Source organism: Athene cunicularia (genome assembly GCF_003259725.1).
Source record: "Athene cunicularia isolate RWA chromosome 1 unlocalized genomic scaffold, athCun1 chr1_part1, whole genome shotgun sequence".
NCBI classification, from domain to species: domain Eukaryota; kingdom Metazoa; phylum Chordata; class Aves; order Strigiformes; family Strigidae; genus Athene; species Athene cunicularia.
The window spans coordinates 122,469,772-122,496,857 of NW_020799091.1; the positions used below are offsets into that span (position 1 = coordinate 122,469,772).

The 27,086-nt window shown below is 45.7% G+C and overlaps 1 protein-coding gene across 2 annotated transcripts in view; it reads right to left on the reverse strand.

Moving 5' to 3' along the window:
• Positions 1 to 27,086, reverse strand: part of LSAMP (limbic system associated membrane protein) — a 310,258-nt gene that overhangs the window by 96,856 nt on the left and 186,316 nt on the right. For both annotated transcript variants that reach the window (XM_026852161.1, XM_026852253.1), the window contains exon 3: positions 13,680 to 13,805. In XM_026852161.1, the coding sequence (XP_026707962.1) occupies positions 13,680 to 13,805 (126 nt within the window). The remainder of the gene's footprint in view (positions 1 to 13,679; positions 13,806 to 27,086) is intronic.

Sequence of the window (27,086 nt, forward strand, 5' to 3'; positions counted from 1 at the left end):
GAAAAGACGACTCTCCTATGAGTACAAGATCAAGTGAGGGATAGCAGGGAGTCTAACCCTCCCTGAGAAGGGAGAAACTCAGTCTTTGTGGAGAGGGGTACTTGGGACATTCAGTTTATAGCTCACATGTCAGCCTAGAGACTGGAGAAGCACCTTCACTTCCAAACACATTCATGATTCCCAGACTGTTAGGAGAAAACCAGACAAGGGGCAACCCTTGGCTGCTTTTAAAACATTTCTACACTGATTCCTCCTTGAGATACAAAGCAGTGAGTGAGATGAAATCTCCTCTTACTCAAGCCTTATTTTTCATAATTATGCATCTTTAGTGTTTCATAACGACCAATTTAATCACTTTTGCCGTTTAGAGGGCTATAACAGCCAATCATGGTAATGGGCTTGGTATTTGGTAGGAACCATTTAACGCCCAAGAGCCCTTGTTCTGAGCCACTTGATGCCACTTAAGTTTGACAGACAGACTCTCATTAGCACAAGTTGCAAAACCTCTCAGATGAAGCTCATTTCTTTTAAACAAACTCTGCTCAGTGATCCCCAAAGTCTCTGAGTGAGGAAATTTTTAGCTCACTTCAGATCCATGCAGGTCCATGGTGGAAATTAATCAGCATATTTCGTTGTGCTGGGGGCTTTCTATGAAATTCTCTGCCTTTCCTCCTCGCAGTTGTACTGTCCTACCTTGCACGTCAGCTCTGTTCCCACATGGCCAGCCGGTGCCTGTCTCCTGGAGGACCAACTGGGGTTATGTGACCTTTCATTTCCACACATAACCCTCTTGATGAGCTTCTGCTCGACACTGACCAGCCACCACCTGCCTCTAAGGGACAGATCTCACAAGGCAATTGTTTCTTGCTGGGGACAATGGATTACACATTTGGAAACCTTTACAAATATCTACAGCTCTCTGGCTGCTGCTAAACCTGCTGCCCTTGCCTTTGCCGTTCCTGCTACCCCATCTGTTCTTTGGATCCACAATGCAAAAAATAAAGCTCAGGGCATCTGAACTGCCTTAGATGCTCCAAAAACACACATGCAAGTCTGCACCCCAGCTCACACAATGCCCAACAGATTTGACTACACACATAGACCAACAATGTTGAATATTTGCTTCCAAAGCAATCAAAGCAGGTCTCATTATGTAGCTGCAAGGACCAGCAGTGGGATAGCAGGGGGTGCTGCAGGTTGTGTTTGCCAGACATATGACAAATCTAAGAGTAGTGCAGCAAGGGTCTGCAGGAAGGACAGAGGGTTTTTACTCAAACACTTACACAGCAGGAGGGATGGCTTCTCCTCATAGGACTTTGTATTCAATGGGCAGGCTAACGACTCAGCATTACCATCAGGGAAGGATTCACATCTACGATGTTTGCTTTAAACCCACTGAATCTGTCCACTTTGCAATGTTCCCCAAGAACAGATTTTCCCTTTACATCTTCCTCTTTCCCATTATATCACAAGTGTTGTACATGCAATGAGACTGAAAGTTGTAAATATAGGAGTCCTAAAAGGAAAATGTGTTGATATGTGAACAGTCATCTCCTGGGTGACAGAAGAAAGGCATATTTTGCAGCACAGTCTGATGGGACAGAGTAACATCTTACCCTGTGACCAGTATGAATGCTCACAGAATCACGGAATCAACTGGGTTGGAAAAGACCTTGAAGCTCCTCCAGTCCAACCGTTAACCTAGCACTGACAGTTCCCAATATCACCAGGTCCCTCAGGGCTGGGTCAATCCGACTCTTAAACACCTCCAGGGATGGGGACCCCACCACCTCCCTGGGCAGCCCATTCCAACGCCCAACAGCCCCTTCTGCAAAGAAATATTTCCTGACATCTAGTCTAAACCTTCCCTGGGGCAGCTTGAGGCCATTCCCTCTTGTCCTGGCGCTTGTTCCTTGGCTCAAGAGACTCACCCCCCCTCTCTGCACCCTCCTTTCAGGGAGCTGTAGAGGACCAGGAGGTCTCCCCTCAGCCTCCTCTTCTCCAGACTAAACCCCCCAGTTCCCTCAGCCGCTCCCCATCAGACCTGCGCTCCAGACCCTGCACCAGCTCCGTTGCCCTTCTCTGGACACGCTCGAGTCATTCAATGGCCTTTTTGGGGTGAGGGGCCCAAAACTGAACCCAGTAATCGAGGTACGGTCTCACCGGTGCCAAGTACAGGGGTCAGATCCCTTCCCTGTCCCTGCTGGCCACGCTATTGCTGACACAAGTCAGGATGCCATTGGCCTTCTTGGCCCCCTGGGCACACTGCTGGCTCAGTAAGGCCACTAAGTAAAGAACAAAGTATGTTGAGCTAAAGGAGTCTAAATCAGTCCTTAGAAAGGAAAACCCCATATTCAACACTGCTTGCAGCTCATGTCAACATAGTCCATGCCTACTGCTTTCTGACACATGAAATGGTGACTCGAGAGAATGGGTGGTGGGTTGCCCTGTATCTAAACAGTCTAAATGGACCCTGTCTAAACGACTGTGTTTGGTTCAAGTGCAACTAATGCAGTATTCCCAGCACCATAATTAAAATGGACTCTGTTTCATCTGGCACACACAGACTAAAACACAGTATTACAAGACACTGTGTGCACCCATCCAAAGCTGAAGAGAGCATTAAGCAATGTTATGATGTATTACTTGAGAAATAGCCTGATGCCCCTTAATTAGAGGCTGCCTGCTAAGGTACACTCAGCAGGAGAAGAGTTAAGGTTGCATTTGTAACCTTAAATCTCACCTTACCTGGCTTGTGAGTGCTTAACTGTGCAACTTTAATGTGTTCTTATCAGAGCATTTTTATTGAGCCATTATTAACATCAGTTAGATACAATCTAGCATTTCCCGGATCCCCCTCCTCCCCAGCTGTTACCTGAGCCACACATAACATGAGATTCAAAGGAAGCATTTAACTCAACCTTTGCTATCATTCTCCAGACACCCAGTGCCACTAATTCCCTGGCAGCTTCCTTAAACAGGATATAGTTTTGGTTGCTATCTAGCATGCCCTCGGCCAGCCTGCAAATTGAAGGAAATCCTCTACTGATAATTAGTATGTTCCCCTGACACTGGCTGCTCATTAATCTATTATTTTACTCCTCTAATTACTTTTGTCTGTTCGAATTAACAGCCTCCTTCCCTCATCTCACACAGGAGATGCTGCACAGCAAATGTGACTTCTCTTTGTCCCCAAGTCCCTTACAGCCTCTGCTCTAGGCATGGACTTGGAGACCCATTCTGGCATTTCCTGAGCCACAGACTGGCCTCCCACATGGAGTGATTTGCCTCTCCACGTGCCTGTATTTCACCCAAGTTATAGTACATGCAGCTCCAGGCTTCTGAGCTGGGGCTTGCTGAAGGAATGTCGGGGGAATGTGGGCTTCTCATCTCCACCTGTGTTGTTCCCTGGAAAGTTCCCAAGAGCTACAAGGGATCCTCCTCACAGCAGTCGAGTGGTTGTAGATCTCCCCGCAGGAGATGGGGGCACTTAAAATTTCACAGTGCAAGGACCATCTATCTATATATGCCCTGACTTCCTTTTACAATAGCAGCCTCTACCCAAAGACTAACAGTGCCACAAATTCACTTTAAGTCCCTTGGGCAGAAGGGAAGACAGAAGCAGGAACCAATCATTTATTTGCTTGGAACATGCCCAAGTACAGCAGAGATAAATGCAGTAGATACAAGCAAGCATGTCAGAGAGAGGCTGCAGTTGCAAAGTTTGGAGCCTGATCTGAGCTTCTGCAGTTCAAGGAACTTCTGAAATTTTGTCTCTTATCATGATTGACACTAAAAACACTTATTTTCTCTCCCCTTCACTCAGCTGTAGTTTAGGCTGTACAGCCAGGCTTCGGACAGCTGTACAGATCCATGCCCCACAGTCAAAGGATGGCAGGTACAAGACAAGTCAGGATATTGTCTTTCTTCTCCTCCTCTATTTTTCATGCTTACTGCTATGTTTCACAATTCTACCATTAAGGAAATGCAGGGTTGGTGCAGAAGTCTGGCAAACATCAGAAAGCTTACCTGTGTAGCAAAATGTGTGCACAGACACCGGTAAGGTGAACATACAAATGAATGCATAGTAGAATGCTCACAAATAATGCGTACAGCAGTGTGCACCTGCATACTCACATGGCTTTTACAGATCTACAAGCTGCACAGCAGGTAAGGATGTTGGTAATGACATATGCTGACCATTACGGTACATGTACTAAGATAACCCTGACAGCAGTTCTCAGCCAGGCACATGCAACAGGGCAGTGACCCGCAGGCACCCTCACGAGGAGCCTCGGGACCCCCTGAGAGGCTGCATTGCTCCCCCCTCTGCCTACCCTAGACGGCAGCCAGCTCATCTCCCAGTGGTGTCATCCCTGGGACACAAGCCAGGACAAGGTGTGGGCTCGGTTTACCGCCCAGTAAAGTGTGCCATGTCCTCTTCTCACTCCATGACCCTTCCAATCTGCCACAGCCCTCAGCCAGTATGATGACAACTGAAATCTCTCACGATCAATGCCTTTCCCAGGCCATTATTACCTGCATTACACATTTTTTTCTTCTTCTAGCTTGTGCTGATCCTTTGGCAGGATATGCTCATCTTTCAAATAGCTCAAGTCACCCCAAAGTGGGCGTGAACTTCAAAGGCTACATCAGACAGCAGCTCTTGTTTCCCTGGGTGGGCTTGCACTCACCATCCCCTCCCAGCTTTCCTGCTGCTGCCTGCTTTGCTCCTGTGCTGCAGGAACACTGTGCTGGGCACTCATTGCGAGTTTATGACAAAGGATGATTTGTTCAGCCAGTACATGAAAAAATACAGACTACGTGAGAAGAGCCATATTTTTCAGGTGCTGTTCAGAAAGAAAAAGTAACTGAAGAAGAAATAAGAACCACACTTTCTGTTCATGCACCTCCTAAAAAAAATTCCCTGAATCATGCTTCCAGTCTCTCATGTTTTTCTTCAGACAGGAAAGGGAAGAATGTTCTGAAGACACATTTCTGCAGTGCTCAGAAATGAAGCTGAGGAAGAAAAAAGAGAACAAATGTTCACAACACCAGGGCCTGTTGCAGACTGGTGTTACCAAAATAGCTCAGTGTCTTCAGCTGGGAGACTCCTATTTTCACTACAGCTCTATTCAGACCTGAGAGAAAAGCTCCACAGTGCAGGAGGCTGAGTGACAACTGACCGTGCTGTAATCATCATGGCAAGCAAGTTCAGGATGTCTTGCCCCCACAGCTGGCTTTTCCTTTGCCCTAGGTCTGTCTCTGTACAGAAGATTCTTGCAAATAATCCTGCTTCTTCCTGAACCCCCCTGTTCTCTCTCTCTCTCTCTTATTTTTCAGCTATCACTAGAGCTGGGAGATGTAAGCCAAGTGGCTTCATCAGTAGGATTGGCAGGGGTAAGAGACAGTCAAGATGATTGTGTGGGAGAAGCTAGCAGGGGTGAAGGATTTGGGGCTGTATGGGAAACTCCCTCCAGACATCACTGTCCTGGCAGGACCCGTGTGCTGCAGTAGATGCTGTCATCCACACTCACTGGGGTCTGTAGATGAGAGGAGATGGTAGCTCTGGCTCCGTCACAGAATGTATCAGGCACTGAAGTCAGTGAAGCCATTGAGATCAGTTGAAGCCACATAACAGCATAATAACAAAAATGGTGAAGTCTCTCTCTTTAAATAAAAAAATGCAGGGAACAGCTATATGCTACTACCTTCACTTTCCCCTTTTATTAGTGTGTCTCTCTCCTACTGTGAAGAGAGAGTGAGAAAAATGCTTGCCTAAAGTGAAAGTACTTCTAGATTACAGCTACAAGGGGCAAAAACATGCAGCTTCTCCATTTTCTTAAGGATACTTTTCTTAAGGATGTTTGAATTGAAAGTATTAAATTTAAAATGCTGTGATTTTTTTTTCTCTCTTTAATTCACATTCAACCTCTCTGTATCTTTACAAGCATATTTAAATTTTCAGATGCAAGCTACAGCTATAAACATGGGAGCTGGCAGTGGGGAATATGACGTCCAGATGGCAGGGGAAATGGAACCCAGTCCTAAAATATCAGCCCTGGGAACCCAGAGAAGCTCTGTCACCAAATGAGTAGTTCCAAGCACAAGAGACCCAAAGCAGACCCATGAGTTCAGATCACTAGAGGGAGACATGATAACACACACACCATCAGTGTCTTGCACTCAGTAACATTCTCTCCAGACAATTTTGTTCTGTATAGTTGACTGCTTACTGGTGGGATACAAGAGTGCTCGATGGCAGGGTTGGAGCACGAGACAGGCTGGTAGGGAAGGGGGGCAAGACAGACAGCGTGTACCATGCAAGGCAGGGTAAGCAGTAGACCTCTCCTCTTTTTGTGCTAGGCATGACAGAAAAGCTCCTTGATTTCAATGGGTTAGTGCTGGTGGGAATAATTGGTAAGTTATATTAAACTGCTGCTGAGATTCTACTTAGGGTAGTGTATGGCAATCCCTTTTCCTGTCATCATTAATTACGGAAGATTTTGAATTCTCATCTTCTGGGGTGCTCTGTTTTCACTCTCACCTCCAGCCTTCTGGGATCCTTCAAGACTGACTCACAGGAGGGGAGAGAAAGAAGCCAGTAATTCCTGAATGTCCCTACTAAACAGGAATGTCCCCATTAAGAAGCACTAGCCTTGAGGGCAGAGGTAGTGATTGTACAGCACTGCACAGACAGCAAAGTTACAGCACACAGTGAACTAGAAAAATGCTGCTCTTCTCTAGGTGGATGAACATTTTCATATGGACACAAACCAGGTCGGCCATGGAAAAGACACTAACACTATGACCAAATAGAAGTGGTATCCTTCTGGGAGAAGGAAAAATGGAGGTGAATCTACCAGACTCCAACTTGCTGTAAAGAGCAGCATTTCTGTGTGGCAAGAAGGCCACTAAGATGGTACACAACTGCCACATCTTGCCAGCAACAGCACAGAAAATCTTGTCAGAGGTAAAGCAGCCAAGCGCTGACCAGAAGACTCCAGATGTTCCCCTTCAACCACTGCTGAAGGCAGCAGGGCAAAGTCTTTCCTTACAGCAACCTTATCTGCCTGTTCCCCGGAAATGCCAAAATACTTGTGAGGCCATGGCACAGGAGAGAGAAATCAAAGCTCTTAAGAAAATGAATCTTTCATGCATCAACAGTGTTTGTACTGAAACAGCATCAGTACAGACCACAGCAACCGAATGGGGCAGTATTACAAAGGAGGGATCTCTCTGCAGTGTTTGTGTCTCTGGGCACAGGAGGAAGAAATCAAAGCCCTCCAGTGTGTTGGGAAGAGAGCACGTTCAGGACTTAAGTTTATTATAGGTGAGGAAGGTGGCAGGGGGGGCTCCTGCCTGTTGGCCATGCGCTAAGGGGCAGGGACTTCTAAAAAAGTAAAAAATGTGAAGCCAGTGGAAGTGAGAAGCAAACAGAGGTTGAAACAACTTTGGATGCCTTCTGAAAAAAGCCCTGAAAAAGCTGAAACTTGGGCTTGTTTCCCAAGCTCTTCGTAAGCCACCATCCTTTTCTTTTGGTCTGCCTTGAACCTTGGATAAGATGAAGACTAGACCAAGAGAGAAAAAGATATTTCAGAAAGAGTCCTAAAACAAACAGGGAGTGTGTAAGAGGCAAAGTGAGAGGTCTCTTGTGGAAGACAAGACCAGATTTTTGCCAAAGAGTGTTTTGAGGATGCAAGAAAAGAAAAGAAAAAAAAAAAAAGGAGGAAAAAGAGACCTGATTAAAAAGCAGTTGTCCCCCAACATCCTAAAATGCAGGGTCAACAAGTACCATGTAAATCTTAAATTTCCTAACCAGGCAAGATCAGTTAGATGGGGAGAAGGATAAGATGTGAGAAGAGCTGGCACAGTAACACAACAAAAAACCTCACCAAACCCCAAAAAAACCACTTCCCACCCCCAAACAACACTCCTCCTTCTCTTCACAACAGTTTTACTGAGGTTTTAAGAGTTAAGCAGAGAGGTGGGCTAAATCCAGATGGTTTCGATAACCAGAAAACCCCCTTCTGACTCATCGTTATCTAGTGCCTATATGGTTGACATGTGGCGACACTGGCTGGGGGTTTTCTGTTTGTTATCTTCTTTGAGCATAAACTGGTTTCTCCTGTGAAACACTAGGTGCAGTAGCAAGGTTTGGGGCTTAGACAGCAACGAGAGGCAAATAAACACAGGACACGGTGAGCAAAGTTGGAAGTGTGAACTATATGGTCATCTTAAATGTCATGCCTCCAGATAGTTCAGTGTTCAGCCCTATTAGGAGACCAGCGTGCACTGAAGGAAGATACATGAGTGAGCGGGGGTGTGAGATAATCTGTCTTCTGGTTTATGTCTCATCCTGATCTCTAGTAATTGAGCCCCAAAGCATGAAGTCTAACATCCTTTTCAATATTTTTATTGTGAACAACAAGAATATCCAGATTTGTTCACATTATCCTCAGGAACACACAAACCGTTTGAGTCTTGCCAAGTTCTCATCTCTAAATAACTTTCCATGGCAATGAGTTCTACAGCTGTTTATAAACATATTATATGTATACCATCTCAATTACACAGAGCATGCAGGCACTCTCCGCTATCCCTTCTAAACTTCCCAGGCTATGCTAAATTCTCTAAGACTCAACGAGAATTTCTAGCACCCTCTAGGGAGAATCAGACTGGCGTATTTGACAAGCCTTCCCATCTCCTTTCATTTTATGCTGTGACATGAAGCTTGGGTGTTGCAATCAATACTAATCTGCTTTGCTCTAGACTGGTTTTTATGCTGTGATTACCACTGTAAAAACTAAGCTCCTTTTTGAGCCAAAGTGGGTATCTTTAGACTGTCAGGTGGAATTTGGGAGAATCCAGACTCTTCTCTATCAAACAGCCTTGCTGGGCTGAGGCCGGGGAAGTTGGATCAGGAATGAGATACCTGGCAGTTTTAATACAAGTTTCACGCTGCTCTAGGAAGACTGAATTGTTTGCTTCCCAGCTGGTTATGCGCAACCAGTAAAAGCCTCAAGTGTACGACCTTGAGCTGAGCCCCATGGGGATCAATATAGCTTTGTCTCCCTGCCACAGCCTCTCAGACTGCCATCACATGGGTACCAATCTCAAGGCACTTTCCACAGTGCCCACCAGCAAAGCCACTGAGGAGGTTTCAACCACCAATGCCTTGTGGGCATGAAACATGAATAGGACTGTTTCTGTTAACTACTACAAGTTCCTCAGAACAGGAGATGTTTTTTCCTTCTGTGTTTGTCTGCCCATCCAGGACAACAGTCTTGGCAGTGAGATCTCAGGTGCTGCAAAGACCTTGCAACAACTGTCCATGTTCGTGTTGCTGCTAACGCAATTCACAAGAGGCCACTCTTTAGGGCTTCCATTGAGAGGGAGTTTATGGATAAGAATATGAACATACATGAAACTTTATTTTTCCCAGGAAGCTCTTTTCTAATCAACCAGGCATTTAGCATGGCTCTGAATAAGATGGAGAGATGAGGAATGATAAATGTTAAAGCCTCTGGACTGTGATCTCAGCAGCTTATGGGTAGGGAGAAGCAGCGTTAGCCTGAATAAACATAAGTCCAGAAAGAGGTGAAGTAAAAATAAGATGAGCTCAAAGCAGGCATTGGCTACCACCTGTAAACTATCTTACTGGATTCTTTCCTTGGCTGTGTTAGTTGTGATCTTGGTGCATGGTACAGGGAAAACAAAGCATCTCCTTACATAACCAGCCACGGATGGGTAGGCTGCCTGTGGTAGCCCACACAGAACGTGTCAGTGTGATAAATGATACATGGCCCTGTGCTGGGACCTTCTCCAAGCTGTGGTGCGACTACGGGTAATTTGATTCAACTACATTCAGTAAGGACAAAAAAAAAAAATAAATCTATACATTTGCAGGGCATAGATCATGTCGGTTATGAGTTAATATTAAGAAGAAAGCAACAGGATAACACCCACTCCTTGTACAAAGTCACAGAGGGGAGAGTCTCGGTTTTGTCCCTTTCAAGAGATGAGAGACTATAGCATATCCCCTGGTGAAATATTTCTAACGCTGACAAGTGCTAACTCATGCAGTCTGTGCAGGAAATCATCAATACTCATTGCCACTCCAACTGAACAAATCACAGTTTCTTGAGAAATCCAGTTCAGAGGGCTGCTATGGTCTTTTCCCTGGCTGACCATCACCAACTGGGATGGCAAAAGTCGCAGGGCATGGCAGGCTTAATAAGCCCACAGCTGAGTCCTGAATCACGGGAAAGGGATCAGCCTACGAGCAGGTAGGTGCTGGCCTGTTGCTGAAAGCTGCGGGTCAGCAATCCCAGAAAAGAGCTCTGCTGGGTGGAGGAAAAGAGCTAATGAAGCTGTTTGTGCTCCCAGGCAATGCCTATTAAACTAGCCACAACTAGTTAGACCAGGTTGCCAATGTCCTACAGCATAACAGCCTGTCAGATAAGGAAGAAAAGGGTCTGGCTGACTCTCTGCACCTGCTCTGTCAAAACCCAATCAGTCAATCATCTGAAGAGGAATGGAAGTGGAGAGTGAGGACTTGCATCGTTCCAAGGAATGTCATTCCTGCTTTCTTAAATTAAAGCTGATCTGTATTGTCACTCACCATTGGAATTATTATTTTTCCCCTTACCTGCCTTCCTCCCAAGTGTCAGTGCTGCAGTCAACAACCACAGCCACACTTTAGCTACCTCACAGGGTTATCATCAGGGCTTGGGGACATACAGTTGATGTGAGAAAAATGCCTAGTTCAACTGCTCACTGAAGAACCAGCAAAGGAAGTGATACAGCATTTTATAAAGCAATTTATTTAACTTCCCAGATAGGCAGATGAGTGGGCTATGATTGCTCCTGAGGCCCAGCCGCATTTAAATAAACTATCACATGCATTCCTGCCTTTTTTGCATAAGTAGCAACACCATTTTCCCTTTGCATTTGTATCTTCCACTTCCCAGCCAACAAGAAATAAATCATTTTTGTGGTCCTAACTCAGGTAATTAGTCAACAAACACTATTGACGAAGTCAATGAATGAAAGAAACAGCAGACAAATTTGCTAATGAACTCCTTGAGGAGAGTACACAAAGAAGAAGTAATTTGGCCCTCTCGCCCCCCAGTGCTGGTTTAATTTCACAACCTGTCCATTCAAAACCTCCTACACAAGCTCAATAATGCTCGTTCTTCCAGTTCTGCAGTCACGAGTTTAACCGCAAAAAAATCCAAGAGAGATATATTTTAGAAACCTTTACAATGATCTAAAATAGCTCTTTGATGCATAGCAGATGTCTTCAAAACTAGCAAAAATGGAGCCAAAATGACTTACAGTTCTGGAAAAGGGAGATTCCAAGATAAGACATGTTTCTAACTGCAGCAGCTCTGGAATAAATTTGGAATTTATATTAATTGTCAACCTCAAGGAAAACATTTAAAAGAAGCCCTTCTGTCCCCCATTTTGGGGCAAGTGCCTTACTGGGCTACATGACGCTCTGAGACCTGATGTTTGCCTGAAAGCAGTTCCCCTGTACCCGTAAAAGATAACAGATGGGTTGAGACAGGGAAAAAGAGAGATAATAACAAGCAGTGAGACATGGAGGTGACAGACTGGGGACTGCCTGCCCTTCATTCCTGGCTCTGGTTGGTTAGGAAGGGGGTGCTTGGCAGGCTTCAGTGTAGAGGATGGATTGGATGAATGGTCAGTGAGATGGTGCTGAGGGATGCTAACAAGGCAACACCTCTGCAACGCACAGCATGGGAGAAAAAGTGTGAAGGGGAAAGGGCATGCTGGAAAGCTGAACAACAGACCCTGGTAAACTGACCCTGGAATCACATGGGGATGGGATTCCCCAGTCCTGCTGATCACCGGAGGGGATAGTGAGAATGAAGATTTGCTCTGAGAAGCCTTTTTAAAAGGGAGAGAAGTCTGTGTCTGATACAAAGGAGTAGGTGGTACAACTGGAAAAAAACCACAAAGCACGAACAGGCAGCCAAAGTGATGAGTCAGGACAAGAATCTTCTCATTAATGCTCTGAAAAACGCATCTCTTGTGTACCAGGTCTTAGTTTTCATGAAGATATAAACTAGCATCCTTGTAATGCCCTTACCCTGGACAATGTTAGGCTGTGCTCACATTATACCTAGGGAGTGACTACTACTTGAATACAAGAAAGAGTTAGATGGAGGACTGAAAGACTGATGCAGCAGTAAGATGGAAGATTTAATATGAAATAAATCTTAAGAGCAGAAATGCCAGAGCTAGAAGATTTTATATACATAATTAAAGGTGAAAAAAAATTGGTTCTATTGCCCTATATATGCAAATGGCACAGTCATGCTTAATACTGAAAATAGCAGAAGAGGAAAGTCAGGTAGTGATGATGATACCACAGAGGAGTAGTGTTCCTCTCATCAGCTCTGCTCCTCCCACCTCTTCTTGGCAGTCTTTCCCCATCTTCCTTCTTTTGGTATTGAAAGAAGTGGGCCAGAAATACAAACTGCATATCTGGCTTTCATATACATGGAAGCTCAGGAGGACTTTGGTTTGGCTGAAGGGATGAGGCAGGAAATCTGAGTAATCTCAATCTGAACCATAGACCTCAAATTCAGGGGCTTCTGGATGCAGCCCTTGGATGGAGCTCTGTTCCAATGTGTCATTCCACCTTTCTCCCTCCAACCTTCTTTATGCAGTGGAAATCCCTTTTCCGGCTGCTGAATTGCAGTAGATAGCTCGACTGTCTGTAGCACACACAGAAAGCTTGTCCTCTGTCTACCATAAATCCTCTTTAACCCTTTATATATATGGGAGTATCACGGAACACTATTCATATGGAGTATGAATATATCACATACATTTTAGATGAAAGAATATCTGATGGCAAAAGAAATCAGGTAAAGAGTTCTTCTCTCCTCAAAGGATATGATAGAGAGGAAGAGAAACCTACCTCTTGTTCCCATCCTACTGATAAATCTTTAGGGGTGAAAGTTTTCTTGCAATCCAAGCTGCTAACTCCATGGAGTCTGACTACTGAAAGGATATTTTCCTTCCAAGCTTGCCACGCCCTTGAGTGTGGAAGGCACAGTTAGATAGCAGAACAAAGCTGGTGAGGAGTTCTTTATTCTGCCTCCACCCTGCTCTTCACTCATCTTGCAGATAAAATGCCTCCTTTACTCACCTCATAAGACATAGGAAGACTGTCTGCCAAAGTGGAGAGTAATATGAAATCATCTGTGCCACCGTTTGCCTCTCCCTTTTAAGGCAAATCAGTGGGAAGCAAATTCCATGGTTTTCAGAAAGAACCTCTTCGTAATATCTAAACAGAAACCCTTTCCCCTCTCTCTGGCACCATCAGTGTTTTATCTCTACCACCATGCTCTGCATTACCGCAGTAGAGACTGAGACAACTAGATGAAGATCAAAGCTAAACAGAATAACAGGCCCAATTCTGTAGAGCATCTACTGAAGTAAGTTCGTTTCTTCCCTCAGACATCCTTATCATGCCTAGGAAATCACACCGCAAAACAAGTTTGCAGAGCATTTAAGTTTCTTGTCACTTTTTAAAATCTGCCCATATTGCTGTTGACATTTCCTACTGGTATTGGAAGAAAAGGAAACTATTGTATAGTTCACAAATGACCAGCACAGTTGAGTCCAGCTGAGTCACTTACCTGTTGGGGTAAGGTGTCTCCAGGTGATGACAGGCTCAGGACGCCCATTTGCCATGCAAACCAAGGTCACGTTGCTGCCCTCATTCACGGTGATGTCCGAGGAGATATTGGAGATCTTTGGTGGAACTGTGAAAACAAAAAAAGTTGGACCTCATTACCCAGACTTCTGGAGGGCTGCCTGTCTGAATCATTAAACTACTTACCTATTAACCAGAGGCAGCCGCAGCCTCCTCTCACAAGCAGCACTCCTCATTACTACCTGGGTTTCTGAAATTATGTCAGAGTAATATATACTGCTGCTTCAAGGATCTGCAGGTAGAAATGCTCTTTGCTGCAACCACAACACTTTGTGTTTAGACAGGTTTGGGGGCCTTCAGAAAATAACTTCTAAAAACTTTCCTGACTGCCCCAAGGCTGCACAGAAGGAGCTGGCAGGCTCCAAGAACCATCCCAGCTGGTTTTTACACTCCAAACAGTCCCAGATGCAGTTCTCCATCCTCCTGCAGGGTGTCAGGCCTTGAGGTACTGACTCAGAAGGTGTATTAGTTATTGCTACCTCCCACAGGCAGATAGAACCCATGCTGCTAGTCAGAGCCCTGCTCTGCTGCTCATGTAACCAAATGCTCACCAGGAACTGAACCGGAGAGCTGTTAAGCTCATGCTGTGACAAGGTGAGAAGCAGGGACATGCACCACGGCTGATGGGAATTTACTGAGGGAAGGCACAACGATGACAGTGGGAGGTTTCTGCAACATCTTTCAGGCAAGAGGGATCCTCCATGGGCTGCCTGCAGTAGGTAGCTTCTGGCTGATTGCAGCTCACAAGGCACCGCACCAAAAGCATGGTAGGGACTTTAAAGACTCACAGCCATGGTTCAGGCATTCAGAATCCTTAGAGACCTTCCAGGCTAACTGAGTTTGTGTCACAGGACCAAAGTGACCATGCTGGGACCTGAACAGGTACCTCCAGGTGTGTGGAGCATGCAGTGTATCGGCCTCCAAGCAGACCAGGCTGTTGTAGTCTCTCCTCTCTCAAATACATATCTTGTTTCCACGCTTCACACCCCAGAGATAGTGGGGGAGTTTGACTAAAAAGGAATCTTCTGGGTTTGGTTTTTTTTTTTAATATTTTCAGCTTCCATATTTGTGTGTAGCGAGGAATGAAACAACATCATTTTCTGCTTTGCTTACCACAGAGTAAACATACAGCAGCCTCCCCTTCCCCCTCCTTGGCAACACCGGCTGATGGTACTTTTGAGGCAAAGCTGCCTATGAGCTAGGTGGGGAGAAGGAAATGAAGCCTGAAGAGAGCAACTCACCACTTCCAGCTCTGTTGCTGGATTCACAGGAATATTGTTTACAACCCACAGGTCATTAGCCCCTCCCTGTAGGTCCCAAACTCATGGGCAATACTTCAGCATCTACGACTGTGGGACCCCTTTGGAGGAACAGGGGGCTCCCAAGCAAGAACAGGACCTGTCAAATAAAGTGAGGCAGACATTTCTTTGCTGACAGGCTCGCTCACCTAGGCAAGGAGGGATCTAAGCTAGACATGTTGGGGAAGGGTTGCCATAATCTGAGAAGTAATAGCACGGAGGGCAGTGAGGAAGCAGTTGGGGGCCAACACAAGAAGGAAGGCTTTTGCACCCCCCTTGTGGAAGCAGGACTGCTGGGGCCCATCTCAAATGCCTGTGCACCAGTATCACAGTGAAAAAACAGGAGGAAGTAGATGTTCATGCAGGTTCATGGTGCTGTGAACCCATTGGGATGACAGAGCTGTGGTGGGACAGCTCTCAGGACTGGCAGTGCTTGCTGTGTGGGATGGATACAAGCTTTTTTGGGAAAGACAGGCTGGAAAGGAGAAGAAATGAGATGTGCTCTCTGCAGAGAGGTGGCTGGAACGCCCCCAGCTCTGGGCAGTGAACTAGCTGGGAGCTCAGGCGTAAGGATCAGAGGATATCACAGCGTCACCCCTGTTGGCTTGTGTCTGCTACCAACCATTGCGTTAAGAAGAGGCAGTGGAAAAAGACTGCTTGAGTCAGATAAAAGAAGCCTCACAACCACAGTCCCCGGTGAGGGAGATATTTGACAACATCAGCATTCTCCCACAACGTTTACTTTGCTTTGTTCTGTTGCCTCCTACCTCTTCCTACATGCACAGACACACTGCTGATGGCTCACGGTGAGTCACCGGTGTAAAAGGTAGCAGGACTTGTGTCAGCCACCCTGATATTTGCTGGAAGGGTGAAGGTGCTGCACTCAAGCAGTGCAGGGGATGCGAGGGTCCAATGGGTTCAGCAGGAGTTAGCAGTATGCCCCTGCAGAAAAGCCCAAGCATTCTGGGTTGTATTAGCAAGAGTGTAGACCTGTAAGTGGAGTAATTGTATCCCTTTATATGGTGGGTTTTGACAGCATCTGAAGCACTACATCAGTTTTGGTCTCCCCAGTACAAGACCATTGATATACTGGAGCAAGTCCATTGGAAGGCTCCCAAGATGGTCAGAGGGACGTATCATGTGATATACAAGAAGAACCTAAAGGCACCTGGGTCTGTTCATCCTGAAGAAGAAAAGACTGAGGGGAGATCTTACTGCTGTGTACAAATAGCTAGTGGGAAGGTACAGAGAAGACAGAGGCAGGCTCACCTCAGAGATGCACAGTGAACAGTGAAAAGCAGCAGAAACGAGCTGCTACATGGGGAAAATACTGGTCCAAATTGAGGAAAAAGCTTTTACTTCAGGGAGGTCAAAGACAGGAACAGGTTCTCCAGAGAGGTGGTGGAAACTCCATCCCTGGAAATATACAAAACTCGCTTGGATGAGGCCCTCAACAACCTGCTCTAACTGGCACTAGGATGGAAGGAGAAAGGACCTTGGAAGCTGGTTTGGTGCTCAAGAGGTAGAATTGATGGCTGATCACCTCATGGTGAAGCAACCAAAGCAAGGCATGTTCGGGCAATGGCACCAGGGTCCCCTTTCCTGAAGAGAAGGAATTTCAGAGTAGGGACACCTCCCTAGCAGCAGAATAGTGCATAAATCAAAGTATAGCAGAAAATCAACCCCTTCTTCCCAGAGCAAAATCCCCTGACAACCCAAGTCCTGCTACATTTTACACCGGTGACTCACTGTGAGCCGTCGGCAGTGTGTCTGTGCATGTAGGAAGAGGTAGGAGGCAACAGAACAAAACAAAATAAACGTTGGAGAACGCTGATGTTGTCAAAGAATTTGATCCCACCATATTGAGAGGTACATGAGAGTTTCATGGACTATAGATCCATTTTGTGCTTCCTCCCCCTTTATCACACACACATACACTCATGTACCACACAGCAAATGCCTGGCAGTACAAAACAACAGTCACACAGTGGTCCTGGAAAGTAAGCAAATACTTTTGCCAACCAATACCTTGAGACTGCATAAAGAACAACAGAAAGGAAATACCCCAGTTGGGAAATTAAATACCCTGCCTCCTCCAAGAGACACTCGTGGCTTCGTGTTTCATGGCACACCGAAGCAGAGAGACAGCTCACAGCATCACACTGAGATCTGGCTCAGCACTGTGTCAGCAGGACTCAGAAGCACTTTCTCCTTCTCCTTTCTGTCCCACGGGGTGAGGGGAGTCCCTGTCTCATGGCTCAGGGCAGGCAGACCCATCGTTCCAGCCAGCAGAGCTGCAGGCAGGGAGAGCCCTGCAAGTCCTGGTGCAGAAATCCAAAATGCTACTCTTACCACAGGGAATAAAGCAACTCGGAGAGCCACCTCAGTCCTGTAGCAGCACAGCTACCAGTAGTACACACTGTGTTTCAGATTTGAGACCAACATGCGCTGGAGAGGACAGAGTGGCTTAGTCTGGGAAAGAACGATGGTGGCTGCTATTTCTGCAAGAGTTATGTCCCAGCTGCTCTGTCAGGGGACACAAGGACAGTGACTTTGGAGTGTCCTCAGCACAACTTCTCCATGGTGTGCTGGCAAACATGGGTAAGCAGAACCCCAGAGTAAAAACAGTGGCTAGACTATATTTTGGGGATTTTATCTTAACCTCAAGGGGTTAATATTTGCATAAGGAAAAAAAGTCATACAACAAACCAAGGACTAAGCTCAAGCTGGTCTAGCAGATGGAGCTGTAGGCCAGTCCGAGGTCCTAGCAGAACAGTGTAATGCCAGCCAAAATGGTTGAGAACAGCAAAAGCCACTACAGGGCACCAGCAGCAGAGCTGCAGTTAGGACGTGTGTACCCTGACACTTTCCAAAGCCGTCAAGTCATTTTAGTTCACAGAGGATCAAGTAAACTCAGCAAATACAAACGGATCTGACCGTGCTGACTAAATGCCCAAGAGGAGGAACATGTGTCCAGATGGTCGGATCTGGCTTGCCACTTTTTCAGATGAGTGAGAAAAGGGCATCCAAGGCTGAAATCCTGTTAGCAGTATAATGGCTGGTTCCTTTCAGCTGCCACCTTGGTCAGAGGGCAAGGAAAGGCTGAGAGGAGGGGGAATAGGGCAGGAAATAATTTCCCTGTGAATTTAAAATCTGGTTTGGCTTTATCTGCTTAGAATACAAAGCCAGCTAGAATTAAAAATGACTGGATCTTAGTGGACAGTAATTTCACTCAGATAAAAAGTCAGAGACTTTTAATTTTCAGGGTGTCAAGCCAGCATGTTAAAATGCCAAAACTGTCAGCACCAGGAACAGTTAGCATTGCCTCCTTGGCACTTGTCATTACTTTGCACACACCTTTTTAGGACAGTCTTAAAATGAGAAGCTTTGACCTTATATTTTTTTTTTTCCCCATGTGTGGGTTGTGTTATGTTTTCACAGTTCCTGGACTGCTGGAAGAAACTTTGCTGAGAATAAAACCTCCTGGGACCAGGATCTTCTGGGTGTCACAACCTCCTTTTGCCCAGCCATCTCTTGTTGACCCTCAACTGGAAAACTCTTTTGTTTCCAGCCTCTCTGAACCATTAGCACAGGCAAAACGACAGCCTGAAGACCCACAGCAGGGGAAGCACTACAGCTAAACAGCACTTTCAGGCATTTTTGTATTCAGCCAAACAACTTGTCCCTCCAGGGGAGACCAAGCTGTTGCTGAACACTTCTGGCTTCAGGGACCTTTGGGAAAGCACTGCACTTTCTCTGAAAAAGATAAAATCACCAGATTCCTTCCTCCCTTTCAGTGTAAATTTAATATGGGATATCCATTACCCTGTGGTTAGGAAGCCCCTGGATAGGGTGGGGAGCAGAGACCGATGTGAAGGGAAGCACAGTGTGGTAGCCCTGTGCTCTATCCCCAGAGGTAGGATGCCTTACCCATGCCAAGGGGACAGATTCTGGAGAGATGGAAATGAGCTCTGAGAAGAATGGCTTGAAACTCATGTATTTGTTTCTTCCACATTTCACATCTACAGTACAAGCCAGCTCAGTACCTCATCTTGCATGTCACTGAGAGTAAATAACAAACCCCAAAGTAACCAGTAGCCACTCTCCTTAAGAAGCTCCTAAGGCAGGAGCTGGACAAGAGCAGAGATGCCGTAGGGTGCCCTGCGCTGGGGGACCTGGGGGGGCTGCAGAGCAGGAGGGGTGCAAGGGCAGAGCTGGCTCAGGAATTCAAGTCCCACAGGAGGTGCAGTGACAGAGTTAGGTAGGACAGGCTTGCGCAGAACTTGCTTGCACCAAGCCTGTTCTAGTTAATTGCCATCAATCCTTCACTTTCATGACAACTGCAACTCACATTAATTTAAATAATAAGAAAGACTGAGACATGAAAAATAGAGCACACTCCCCCAGCGCAATCACTGTTGCTCTCAAGATGAAAGCAAGTGATTTGTTTCCACAAAACATTACAGTGTCTCAAAAACACCCGCTATAGCAGTTATTACAAACCAGGGGCTGCATACGGGAGGCAGCAAGGAAACCATAAACAAGAGAACACGCAAATATCTGCTGTTGTTATTCTTGCCGTTTATGACCAAAACCCTTCAGAGCTCAAAACTCCTCATGAGATATTACCTGGGATCTTGGGGGCATGCTGGATCAGCGTTATCATTCAAGGCTATGGAAGTGGGCAAGGAGTGATGCTACATCCCTAATCTCCTGGTAAATGAGTCAGCCTAATGGTTAAGAAATGCGAGTTCACATCCAGAAGGCCAGCTCCTGAGTACCTTTCCAGGAGTGCAATGGGGGATGGAACAAGAAAGCATCAAGGCCACTCTTGCAGAAGAGTATAACCAGCAGTGCTTCTAGAGGTCTTTTCCTAATTCCTTAGTTTATACTGGAGCTGGCCATGCCACAGTTCCCAAACTGTTCAAATCCCTGCCTTTTCACCGGAGTATCTAGACACAGCACAGGCACAAAATGGCAGGAATAGGAACCACTCCTTAGAAGAAGTGGTACCTATATGCAAGGGGTACTTAAGAGTCATGGGACAGCGGTTTCTGGCTCCTGCAGTGGTTGCACCCCACTTTCATGATGCTTCACACAAGATCTCAGTGCAGGAGGAAGGTGGGTTTGTGAGACAAGTGCAGGAAGGATGGGACCAGGAACTCGAATTGGGTATGGCAAGATGAAAAACACGAGCAGAGGGACACAGAGATTTAGTTGGAAGATGGCTCTGAGCCCTGTAAACACACTCCCATGAAGTTCACAGTCAGATGGTCTGACTACTCCCTCTGGGCAAAGAAAGCCTTGCATAAGACCCTTAGATGCAGTCTTAGACTGTGGGGCAGCTACTCCCCAATGTGAAATTACAAGACTGCTTAACAGTCGGGTATTTTGTCAATAAGTCACAAAATACATTTTAAAAAATAAAGCTCTTATTCCCACTCTGCAGACCTAAGATACAACAAAAGCTATTTAATCCCTCCAAGACAGAGAAGCAAACAGTACTGAAAATTCCTAAGAAAGCCCATAAGCTCCATTTAAGTGCTCTAACTGCTTGTCCCAAAAAGGGCACCTTGGCTGCAAGTGGAGAAAGTCACCACAGTCCCTTCCATATATCCTCATTAGTTAGTTGCTTCCTCCAGCCTATTTACCTTCCTCCCTATTGGTAAGTAGGACCCCCACCTGTTGAAGAAAATTAAGACTCCCACCCACTAATCCAGAGGAACCCCTGGCTTTCAGGATAAAAAGAAAACATCAGGACTTTTCTCCAAAGTCAAAAGAAGTTTGCAGCCACTAAAGCCCTCCACAGGTGCCTATCAATTAGCCTCAAGAGTTCTCATTTCCTTGTCCCCAGTTCCCAATTAACAGCACTTTGCAACAAACACAAAGACGCTAACAAGCCTAAGGCAGAGGTAGGGGGGATGCTGACCATCATATGGCCCTTGAACACTTTAGAGCTGCCACCTTGCTCACCATAATTAGGGGTCCTTTCCTGGGGCAATTAATTGACAGTAAATTGGCCTCATTAGTCATTGTTTAGTTAAAGTGTTTAGAGGGGAGAGAGGGCCCAAAGAAGGGGCTGAGCTGCTAAACACAACTAAATGGTTTAATTTCCCTCTTATGTGTGCAGCAGGCTAATCACAGCTCTTTACAGCCCTAACAAGAAACAGCTTGTTGCTGCTTAGGTCCGCAAAGGGAGCAAGCGGAGGGCTGGAAAGTAAAATCCAGACACCCTTTGGGATGCTGCATGCTAATGTTTCTGAAGCACTTGGCAGACAAAATGCTACATGAGACCCAAGATGTGTTTTTTACGGTCTGATTCATGCTGCAGAGGGAGACGAAGCCGTTACCAAGGTGGGAGGGCAGAGTAAAGTTGTTGAACTTCATTAAAGAGAGCAGACTCTGAAACATCCTTCTGACCTGCTGCTCTCTTAGGCTTGTTTCAACCTGCCAGTGCTTCTCTCAGCATTAAAGCTTCTGGTGAAGTAGAGGCAAACATTGAATATTTGGTTTTGTTTTTTAATCCCCTGGGAACTGAAAACCTCTCAAAATATGCTACAGTGTTTTTACAAGGTGTCCAAATTGCTTTTTTCTATTGTTTGAAAGGGGGTGCTTTGCCATGTCCATTCTTGGAGGCCTTTAGGGAAGGGTCTATCCCAGCCAGAGCATGAAAACCACTGAAGAGATAGGCAGTTCCCAACCCACATGTGTCCCCACACCTCTCTGCCCCAATGTGGCAGATCTCCATCCCAGCATCACTGCTGATGCCAAGAGAGAGCAGGCTGAAGAAGCCACAGGGGCTGTTAGCTGAGGCCTGGCGTCTTGGTGAGCTTCCTCCATCGTGCAGCTGCGCCTCACCCACTGAGATGCCACGCAGGAAATTATTTATATCCAAGATGGGAACTTTGCGTATTGCACTGGCTGGGAGCAGAAGAGCAGACAGAATGATGTAAATCAAAGCCATGTGGAAAGCCCCCCCCAGTATGCCAAGCTGGGTAGTGTGTCAGAGCTCACTGCACTGGAGACTAAGAGCTGACAATCCAAACCTTTTTGTCCAAAGGAAGGCTCTGCCTCATCCAATATACAGTTAAGTGTCGGGACTATTTTTCCACATAAAATTGCATGGGCAACACTTCCAGTATGATGTTTGTTAGCAGAGAGCAGCATGGAGTATAAACTTGTTTGACTACCCCATCCATATGCCATTGGAAAAGTCAACATCGAACTGGGCTCTGTTGGTTATACTCATTCACACTGATTTTAGGTTTTTTGTAAACTTGTCTCCGTGAAATTTTCAGGAGAGAAAATATTTCACTTCCTGACTGAGAAACAGAGAAAAGGATATCTTAAGTCTCAAGCCAACCTTTTTTTTCAGTGCACTAACGTAACATTGTGGGATAGGGATAAAATTAGTCTCACTCCTGCTCCTAGCCCGACACCTCAGCTTTAAATCCAGACACCAGCCATTCACCCTACAGCAGTTCTAGCTCCAAGCCTGAGCCCCAGCCTTGGCCCAATGCTGATAGCATTTCACCCACACCTGGCTTCTTGGTGTCCCCTTCCACCAAGCACAAGGTCACAAACCTGTGTTTGCTGATCTGATGCAGCCCAGGAGAGAAGGTTCTCAGTTGCATGCTTAGCCTGAAAATGGAAGCACAAAGCACAAGCCAAGCATATGCCTGATACGCCCTTATCACCAGATTTGGACCTCTGGATATGAAGTACTGGTTCTTTGCTACAAAACTTCTTTTTCCTTTCTATTAACATATCAAATTTATGCTTGGACTGCAGTGATCCATTTATCTGCAGTTCATTCCTTTAAAGGACAGCTCTGTGTATTCGCCATTTGTGTTGCTCCAGCTCTTTCTGCTTGTAAAACTGACTGCAAGCCTTTTTGGCTATCCCTCCTAGAGAGGCCTGCTGTGAAAACACAGCTTTCTTCCCAGGACATGTGTAAACAACAACAGAAATGTTTGCCACTCTAATCTCCAGGGATTAACCCCTGGAATGACACCTAATCCCAAACACTTTAAGGACTACGGATGTACACAGCTTTCCGTCTTTGTTTCAAGTGTGTTTATTTATTCCCTTAGACCATCTTTAAAATCTGGGAAGTATTTACTTGTGGGACTGAGACAACACAAAATCTTTTCTCCCGCAGTTATAATCACCCATCGTGGAAGAGAAATTCTGTGAGAAAAATTGTCCTTAGCATCCAGACCCTCCAAAGACATCTCTGGGAATTTTGTTACGGAAGACTTCTTCAGAGAAACATTAAGCATGTTGGATGTACATGGTATGCAGCTGCGTGGTAGGACTCATATTTATATATTCATATATATACTCATATTTATATTCTCTTTATTCAGAGCTCCTCCTTCGATGTTAATGGCCTTTGGACAAATTCTTATGGAGCAAGAATGGGTGATGGCTTCAAGGAAGTGTTGCAGAAGAACAGGGACACTTTATTAACTGGTTGAGAGAAAAAACGAAGATTATGGATTTTTAACTGAGTCCCAGCAGTCCTTGGCTCCTGTTAACTCCTTCTCTGGGAAGGAAACGAGGCAGCACAGGCAAGGTATGACAAGAAAGCACAGAGAAAAGCCTATGTCATTCCAGGGCAGGAGCTACAGGTTCAGAGAGGGTTTCTATGTGTTAGGAAGATGACTGGGATTTTCCTGATTAGGCAAGCAAGGGAGGAAGTTAAATTCGGCTAACATCCCACTCTGGATGAAGGTGAGATTGTCCATCATAGCTTTACATGTAGGAGAAATAAAGCCAAAATTTTTGTTTGATTGTTTTCAGATCTTGTGCTGTTGCTTTTGTTCAGCTCATTGGGGACAGATAGCAGAACCGACAGAACAGCCTTCGTGAACCACCTGACGGACATCCACACACAGGCTGAAAAGAAAAGGCATCTCTCTCCAAACCCTGTTCTCAGATTCCTTTGGCTGCCCATGGTTTATCCCACAGCCTCTGCAGTAAGCCACTGGGTGGGTAGTACAATGCTCTAAGTGTCTTGTGCATACCACATACCCAAGGATCTGGCTCAGTTTCAACTGAGACAGACAGCTTCTCAGTGACAAGCCTCTCGCTCAAATCAAATGCATGTGGTACATGTAAAACATCTTTTATTAGTGGGCTTTCCTTCCTCATGCATTGAAATGAGCAAAATGGAGCAGGACAGCTTGCTGTAACCACCTTTCAAGATTGCTTTCAGGCATAGCATTTTGAAAATGCTGGTTTTGCTTCCACTCAAAAGTACAAAGAACAAAGCTAATAAACATATACTCAGACCTTCACAGGCTCTGGATAAAATTCACTCTGGTGTTAAGTGCACAGATATGGACTGTACACTCTATAACTCTCTAACTCTTCAACTGATGGCCTAGGACAGCTGTCTGGTAAGAAAACACTGCTGTTTCCCCAGCAAGAGGATTCATTTTGTCTGATTCAGCAAGTGGTGAACAATCTGTAAGACCAGCCACCATAGCTGCTTCACCAAGTAGTCAGATCAGCAGTCAGAAGACTAATAATGTCTTAGTGGAGAACAGCTGCCTCTTCTGAAGGCAAAAGCCCCACCAGAAACATTTCAGGCAAAAATGAACCTGAGACAAATCCCCATTTCCAAAAAATCACAAATTTTGAGCATGAAAAGGACCGAAAGTGCAACTCCACACTTTTTCAGCTTGGGCTACTCAGCACATTCCTGCATTGTCACTATTGCTGGATCCACAGATGGTGGCCTTCCCCAGCACACGCATTAATGAAATGCCAGCTGTGAGACCTTCAGTTGTTAGCTATTCTTGAGCTTGGTGATAGCTGCAGCAGCGTGTTTTCTAAAGGCCAGGGTGTTATCATCAGCCATCTGAGAAGGGAAAGCCAAAGAGTTCAAGGCAAAGAATCCCTTCTGTCAGAAACGCTCTTCTACACGTCTGATCCAGCAAAAAAAAAGAGGAAAAAACAAATACAGTGCTCCTGAATTAAAGGCATCTTCGAACAAAGTAAGCAGCTGGCTAGAGCTGAGGTGTGACTGTGGTGATCTCCTTCCCACAAACCAACCACAAGCCAAGGTTTCCTGGGGAGGAGAGTTTCTGTCCGAGGTTCCCTGCCAAAAGAGCGCTCTGTTTTGGTTCAGCCACGTGCCGCAGCACCTTGACATCTTGCACGTTTCCCACTGTTTCCTTTTCCAAGCTGTGTGGTGAAGATGTGCTGTATACGTGCAGACAACCGCAAGGGAGGGGAGGGATGGATTCCAAGAGCTTTGCTCTGTAAATACATTACCGGTGCCATTTCAATTAAAGGAGAATCTCTCCCAGACCGCCACTCATGAGGCTTATACCTTGTTCCCTGCAGCTTATTCCTTGTAGTCTGCAGCTTTATCAAGACACATAAAAACACTGGCTGTCCCTCTTCACCCAGCTGGCTTCAAGTCTGCCCTCTTCAAAACTGAGAAATTTTTTTGCTGGTCTCTCAGTGTTAGCGAACTGAGGTAATTAGCTGGGATTGCAGAGAAATGAGGACATTTCAATTTCCAATTTCAATTTCCACCAGAGCTGACTGATTACCCACCCATATTGTTCTGACAGGCCAGAAGGAGGCTGGCTGTTAGATGCCCCGCGTTAGCTAAAAATGTTTTCTAAAACAGAAAGAAGCAAAATTTTGTGAGAAGTTTTGGAATAGCGAGTATCAAACTGAGAACAAATAGGTAGACATTGCCCATTCAGGAGGATGCGGTTACATCTGGAAAAGGTTGCCAGCACCTTTACGTTGAATGGGACAACAGCTTTACTGACAAATTTCATCTAAGGTTCTGCAAGCAAATACTCCTCATCCCAGCAATCCAGTGCTACTGCCTGGAGAGCAGGAATGAGGTGATCTCTCCTGCTGATCAACAAAGGACACTAACAAAACACTGCAAATACTCCCACCGCAGCAGGGATCAAAACCTACATCCAATGGAAAACATAAGCCATGTCTCTCTGCTGCAACACTACCTTTACCACCTGTAGTATCACAGTTAGCAGGGTAAGCAACACTGCCAAAAAATGAAGGGGAGGAATGACTTTGTAAAGGACTCAGTAGGTCTGGTATGCCAGGTTCAGTGATTGTTCTCCACACACTTGTGCTATAACCCTGAGTAAGTCACTCCACCTTTCTAAGGCTCAGTTTCCCTCCTCAACCACTACTGTGTGCAAGATGCACAGCATCCCCAGTGACTGGTACTCAACTGGTGTCACCAGATGTATGATGCCTTACTATCTACAGCTCCAACAGGTGAGTAGGAGGAGCAGGAGAGGAATATATGCAAAGCCCCAGACTGTTAAAGGGAGTTCCTTGTGAGGAATTATCATGCTGCAAAGTTCCTTGGCACAGCAAAAAGGGCAAATCCAAGGCAGACCTACCCACAAGCAGATGAAACAGGCCTGATTCTTCACGGCTGGTATACAGTAAAGATAAAATACTCTTTTACATGAAATGGAATGCAAAGGAGAGAATCAGCCCTGCGGTTCATAAACCCAAAGGAAAACACAGGACCCACAAAGCATTGTGCAAACTGAAAAGGAACAGAAGTGTAATCAATATAGTTAGGAATACTGATGGATGATAGAGATACACTCATACACTTTCCGTTCTGATGGTCATGATATACTGGAGTCTGCAAAAATTATTTCCTTAAAGTACAAAGAGTGATAAAAAAAAGAGAAACTTTGCATCAGAACGCAATGATGAAAACTCTGCCAAAGCCTGAGGAAAAGCAGAGATATAACAGAGATGGCATCACACTATGGATCAACCTGCCACTGGATTGGGCGCAGACACTCATGACAAATAGGCACAAGGGATGCAGCGCAAATACGGTGTGACACTATATCCTGGGCGTACGCTTGATGTATGGAGGATTAAATGCCACACACACACTGTCCTGGGTAGATTGTATCTAGTGCTGACAGATACCTGAGGGATCTGTCTCTTTCTTTATATACTTTGGCAATTGCCATGCCAACAAAGGATTATGGGGGGGGGGGGGG